The 6,474-nt window shown below is 32.9% G+C and overlaps 1 protein-coding gene across 8 annotated transcripts; it reads right to left on the reverse strand.

The window, feature by feature from the left end:
• Window positions 1-891: 891 nt before the first annotated feature.
• Window positions 892-4,163, reverse strand: LOC145110896 (syntaxin-81-like). Of its 8 annotated transcripts, none has more exons than XR_013710109.1 (8): window positions 3,705-4,163; window positions 2,879-3,316; window positions 2,351-2,396; window positions 2,128-2,212; window positions 1,997-2,054; window positions 1,730-1,859; window positions 1,418-1,586; window positions 892-1,250 (listed from the first exon to the last, which is right to left on the reverse strand). XR_013710109.1 is itself a non-coding variant. In XM_079047209.1 (7 exons), the coding sequence occupies exons 5-7, from the start codon at window positions 2,033-2,035 to the stop codon at window positions 1,176-1,178; spliced, it is 294 nt and encodes a 97-aa protein (XP_078903335.1). In that variant the 5' UTR covers window positions 2,036-2,054; window positions 2,128-2,212; window positions 2,351-2,396; window positions 3,070-3,316; window positions 3,705-4,163; the 3' UTR covers window positions 892-1,175. The 8 variants fall into 8 exon arrangements, 4 of the variants coding, with proteins under 4 accessions (XP_078903335.1, XP_078903337.1, XP_078903334.1 ...); XR_013710108.1 differs by having other exon boundaries at window positions 1,949-2,054; XR_013710107.1 differs by lacking the exon at window positions 1,730-1,859 and having other exon boundaries at window positions 1,949-2,054.
• Between the last annotated feature and the right edge of the window lie 2,311 nt (window positions 4,164-6,474).

Here is a 6,474-nt window from a genome sequence, read left to right on the forward strand (position 1 = left end):
AGCTCATAATATAATAACTATTTTAATTTTTGTGTTTTTGAATGTGTTGGTTATGTTTTGCTCCAACAGAAATTGATACCATTTTCTAAGTCTTAAATGAGTAGGCTTAATTGATTATTCCTTGCTGCCAATTGTTTATTATTATTCCTTCTTTTGTTTTGCCTGTTATTCTAGAATTGTTGGATTTTGTTGGAAGTTAATGATCTTTATTATAAAAATCTCAAACACACCATAGTTTTGTTGTGGACATATAATTCGCACTTTTTAATTTTTATACCAATTATAAAAACTGTTATATACATTGACTATGGTGATGTTTGTTTTCTGCCAATTAACGGATCTTCTTGGGGTCTTCTGCCTATGCCTACGTCACGCAGACATTATCCTTCGCATATTGTTTATTTTTTGAAGACTACATACTTAAAAAGGTCTGTATTTGTACTTTCTGCACGTCTCTTCCTGGTGCAGATGTGGACCAAAGTCTTCTAACATCTTATAGCCTTAAAAAAACACACTACAAAAAAATGTCAATTAGTGACGAAAGCGAAATCGTCACTAACAATAGAAGAAGTCGTCACTAAATGATTTAGTGACCAAATATCTGGTCGTCACTTTTCGCCACTATAGGTCCGTCACTAAACTGATTTAGTCACTAAATATATAAATGGTCACTAAATAGTGACTAAAATATATTGGTCACTAAACCTGTCACGACCCATTTCGTCACTAAATGTTGTCACTAATTAATGAAAGTCATCACTATTTTATGCAATTAGTGACCATAAAAGGTCGTCGCTGTTTTACACATCTAGTGACAGTAAAAAGTCGTCACTATTTATCCATTTTAATGACCATAAATAGTCGTCACTGGGTGCAACTGTAATCATAGAGTAAACAAATCAATAGAAGTATGTACCTATTTTCTGCATCCTGAAACCTAAAGCTATCTACAATGGGGTCCGTTTACATTTTTCACTCTTGAAAGTGCAAAAAAAAAAAAAAACAAAAACAAAAACAAAAACAAAAACAAAAACAAAAAACAAGAACAAAAAACAAAAAATATAATTCGTAAGTTAAATGATGAGTCCCTTGATTTAGCTATTAATTAATTATACCAGTCAAGAAAAAGAATAGTAAAAATAAAAACAAAAATGAAAAGTAAGATCAAAATTCTGCTATTGTTGTTCCTCTGTATGGGCTTGAGTTTGTTCCTTATTACCCATCTCAACATTCTTTGTTGCTTCAACCGCCTATAATAATAAACAAACAAGCAAACAAATAAATAAAACCACTCAATAAAATACTACTAGATATAACATTCTACTTTATTCATCACATAATGCTATTAATTATAGGTAAATAAATGTTTGTTATTATGGTAAATAAGTGAAAAAACAAAACAGAGTATATTGCCTACATTTGTACAAAGAGTCAAGTATGTTGCTATTTCTGACCCGATCATACAAACACTCAATTTGTTGAGCATGTTGCAAGACATGTGTTGACATTAGATGATTCAATGCTGACATCTTTACCATCTTTGTTTGAGTGTCACATGTAGCATCAAGAAGACCCGATAACTCCACCTATAAGGGTAGTATGGTCATTTTGCATAGTTTAACGAAATACACAAATACGATGACAAAAAAAGGATTAAAAAGTTCTCAAGGTAGGGACCAAATCCATAATTTTGATAAGAATAAGGACTAAATATGTATTTTGCAAATACCTAAAGAGCACGAGTTTCATCATCTAAAACTTGTTGGCTTAGTTTTTTCAGGTGGGGCCTATTTTTGTTTGGTTTTTTTTCTAGGCATAGCCCTATTAATAACGTGATGGAACTAAACGGAAAATTTCACCTAAAATTAAAACATGAAATTAAAAAAAGTAAATAAAATAAAAATAAATATAAAACAAAATCATTATAATCAATAGAAATTATGCACACCACTCCATGTTTGTGTGCGCTGGTATCCTCATTAGCATTATCACCCACCTCTAATTCCAAGCCATCTTTTTTCATTTGCTTCTTCATCAGTTATGTTGGTTTTTATCTAAAAAATATGGAACCCTATTACATATTTCATTTTCTTTATAAATAAATCAAAGAAAAAAATATATTAAAACCTTGCATCTTGGGAGACATCTTGTGCAACAAGCATGGTTGCATAAGGAGAAGATTCATCCCTGTCAGCCTTCACCTTCATTCCACCTGGAATGCAAAAAAAGAAAAATAAATCATTATTAAGAAAGTATTTGGCTTAATGGTGAGCTCAAAAGGCAACCAAATTCCACAATTTATTAATGAATATCAAAAAGTTGAAATTTTTAGTGTTTTTGACGATGACACCTGTAATGCGAACCATGTTTTCTCTTCCAAAGATATCAGTCACATGCTGTAGATACACGTTGTAGATACACATTAATGAATTAGTTTCAATAACAAAGAAAAGCATAAAGGACTTCAGATTATTTGCATGCAGGTGTATTTGAGATAGTTGATAAGAGTTTAAAAGGAACTTAAGATGAAGAGAGTATGATAAAAACAGCTACAATCACTTCCATGTCTATTGATAGTCATAGAGACGCATCACAAAAACCAAATATTTCTGAAGTACTTGTTGAACTTAAAGAAAACTAGAACATCCAACTGTCTTATCTTGCAACTATTAGACTTCCTTGCGAGACGTAATAATAATTACATTAGATGTTTATTATTTATAGGAAATATTTAAACTTTTTAAGCATATTATAGAAGAAAAATATAGTATAAGTAGTTAAACTGCAATAGTGCCGAAAATATAATGGTTTTTTCAGTAAATTTCCTGAAAAAAAAAGACAGGATGATTTGAGCAAGGGGTAGGTGATAGGTTCTTACAATAAATGTAGCAACAGTGGCAATGGCAAATACATGGCCATCTCTCAGTAAGAAGCTAATTGCAAGATGAGATTCATAATAGAAATGGAGGCATCAGATAACCAAAATTAAATAGATTATCATGCCTTTATTTGAATGAAATAACAGATAATCTATAGGTGTTTGATAAAGGGTAGAGATTAAGGTCTCACAAGGGCATTTGGTAACGATAACATAGCGAGGGCAGACTGTTGTGCGGCCCGGGTGAAAATGAAGGTAAATATGAGGTTGGTGTGAGTATTGTGAAGAATTGGTGTTGTTTTGTAGGGTATGTGTATAAGTTTCTAGGGTGTGAAGGGAGGTGAGATTTTGGAGACCATCTTCTGCTTCCATGGTTCTTTTCTGTGTCTAAGATGTATTGGTCTAGCCCCTCGGGTAGCTCTACTGATCCAGATGAACCTATAAATAGTTTTATAGAAAAATATGAACAAAACACTGAGGATAAAAAAAATCACAAAAATGTCTAGCATTCCTCAGAGACACACACAAATTGATCATAAAACTTCAAAACTAATCGGTGGGGAACAAACACCACCACCATAGCCCTCAATCGGAAACGTACAATAAACTTGAGCTAAAAATGAAGGAAAATCGACTCCTTTCATAAGTAATTGCGTATTTCTATGTGTTTTCGACTATGTGTGTTCATACGTGCTTGTGTAAGTGTGTGATTGTGAACAAGCATCAGAATGGAGTCGAGAATCAGAAAAGTAGGTAGAGGACAATGTCGTCCCAGAGCAATCAATGACGAAGAAGAGAAGAGAGATTGAGGAAAGGATAACATTACCTTCGACATTTAGTAATGATGAACACGGCATCAAATGCAAGGTATTAACTCCAATTGGATATTTCGAGCCATAATCACACCTTAATCAAAGTTTTCAGGGCATGATTCAATCTCTGGTAAAATCACACGACAAGGAGAGGGTAATTCGAACCCTAGAATGTAGAATGCATTTAACAAGAGAGATGGAGGGCACATTGCTTCTATTCGTTCACAGGAGTGGCGCAGACGAGAGGCAATAAGAGGAGGTGAATCGTGACTTTGAATCTTACGTGTCTGCCTAATGCTTCGTTAAGTATCAATGTTGATTACTAGGGTTCCAATGAAATAAGAGAAGAACACGACGAGAGGAAACCAAAAAGTTTTCTGTTGATGTTTCTGGCGAGAGAAGATAGGAACGAGAGGCTAGGGTTCGGGTTCGATTTCTTGTGTGGTTTCGGGTGATTAGATACGAGATCTCAGTCGTCGATGATAGTGAGTAAAAAAATAGAATAATAAATGGAGAATTTCATATATATATATATATATGCCCTTATTAAACGTCAAAATATCATATTTGTTCGGCCTAACATCTAAATATCATATTTGTCCTTCTTAATCTTTTAGAATTTCATATATGCCCTTATTAAACGTCAAAATATCATATTTGTCCGGCCTAACATCTAAATATCATATTTGTCTTTCTTAATCTTTTAAAATATCATATATCCCCAAATTTTTTTTAATAGTTTATAATCCCTTTTTATATTTTCAAATCATTAAAATTGAAAAAGAAAATAAATGGACCATATTGTCCTTACCTTATAGTTACCTTCTAAATGACATACGATCAAAAGAATTTATCTCTTGCCGTCGCCAGTGTGTTAACATGTCAACGTCATCCTTCTTGCCTTTCCCGTATTCCATCAGTTCTAAAGAAGTCAAAGAGATACAGTTGAACTCGTAATGCTTGAAGTTCATGTTCCATGTCTATAACCTGCATAAACACTTTTTATCTAAAACTAAAAACACTGGCACAATTATTTCCAAAATTTCGGTCTTTTTAATAATTAGTAAACTGTTTTTTTCTCAACATCAGGTAATCTAACCCATAACAAATAATACCTGGATAGTATATTAATACATCTTTTCTTTATAAGTGACAATAAAACAAGACCACCAAATTAATAACAGAGGCTACAGATGCAAAACAAGGATTTGTTCGTTTATTAACTACTAACTAGGTGTTGATTTGGATATTGATTGGCTAATTTTAACTATGACACTCCAGTAACTTAAAAAGACAAGGTATTACAAACTTTCAAGACCGGATCCATTTGATCTCTTCTATAATCTTATATCTTTTTGTTATTGTGGTGCATACCAAAAATCTTTTTTAATAACCCTAGAAACTATCGTTTCTCATGAAAAAAATTAATCCTCCAACCAATTAACTTTCTCCGGCTCCAAGACTCCATTTTCACCTGTAATTGTCCCCATTTTTTTCCTGTATTTCTTTGAGTTCATTAAAACATAAAGAACCTGCAACAACTCTTAAGGGATTTCTTTTGAATTGATGGAATCTGGGAGAAGGCAAGAAGGAGGACGGTGACAGGTTAACACTAGTGACGACAAGAGGTAAATTCTTTTGACCGTATGCCATTTTGAAAGTACTTAAAAGGCAATGGCAATATGGTCCATTTATTTACTTTTTCAATTTTAATGGTTTAAAAATATAAAAAGGGATTATAAACTATTAAAAAAATAAATTTGGTTAAATTTAAATGTTAAAGATTTCAATTTCAATTTCAATTTTAAAGATTAAGAAGGGCAAATACGATATTTAAATGTTAGGCCGGGTAAATATGATATTTTGACATTTAATAAGGGCATATACGAAATTCTCCCAATAATAAAAGAAGGAGGGATAGTTTTCTTTAGGTAAAAAAAAAAAGAACTGTCCAAGTATGAAAGATAGTATGTTAAATATCATGTAGAAAAATCAATACTGTGACCACTATTTTCTGGTCATTAGTTTTTTTCCATGCAGTCACCACCATTACGTTATTATGTCGTCACTATGTGTGGGTTTGAAAAACGAATATCAATTAGTGACCACTATTTTTGGTCACTAAGTTTTCAATGCAGTGGCAACTATTTTTGGTCATTAAACGTCAAATCAATGACCACTAATTTTAGTCCCTAATACTTGTTATGAAATTAAATAATAATAATAACTTTTAGTGACCACTTAGTGACAACCCGAAATTTTTTTCCTTGCAAGTCCAGCCATTCAATTCAACCGAGAGTTACACTCGTTTTTGCTATCTTTTAGCATCGTTTAGAGTCTGTTTGAGGGTTGTAAGCTCAGTACAATCAAGCTATGGGTTTAGGGATGTGTCAATTAAAGTTCTTCGCATTGCAATCGAGCCGAACACTCCATCCAAGGGAGTGTACGACCGTACACCCATCATGGACGTACACCTCCCTCATATATAGATGATATCCTTCATTTTTCTTCATTTCTTCCATTTCCAAATCAAGAAACCAGTTTCTCTCTCAACTATCATCAAGCCTTTCATCTTGATCTTCAAAAGTGGTAAGTGATTCTTCCATCCTTCTTGATATCCTTCCTAGTCTTGTATTCATATCATGATTCAGCCATGAAAACATCTATTTTATGATAGATCTTCAAATCTTCATCCATTTCACCAAGAACACCAAGAACACACACTTGTTCTTGATGGCCGTGAACCCTCTTTGAGCCTCCAAAACATAAGTATCCTTTCCTTAT

The sequence above is a fragment of the Lactuca virosa genome, chromosome 5, assembly GCF_052849685.1.
Source record: "Lactuca virosa cultivar CGN04683 chromosome 5, Lactuca_virosa_CGN04683_v6, whole genome shotgun sequence".
In the NCBI taxonomy this organism is placed as follows: Eukaryota; Viridiplantae; Streptophyta; class Magnoliopsida; order Asterales; family Asteraceae; genus Lactuca; species Lactuca virosa.

Excerpts from the sequence above, each read along its gene's own strand:
- LOC145110896 (XM_079047210.1), bottom strand. The coding sequence starts at position 2,035 with ATGAAGAAGCAAATGAAAAAAGATGGCTTGGAATTAGAGGTGGGTGAT. Across the intron at positions 1,587-1,948 it reads GCGCACACAAACATGGAGTG|GTGGAGTTATCGGGTCTTCT; the intron begins GTGTGCATAATT and ends CTACCCTTATAG. Across the intron at positions 1,251-1,454 it reads TTGAGTGTTTGTATGATCGG|GCGGTTGAAGCAACAAAGAA; the intron begins GTCAGAAATAGC and ends TTATTATTATAG.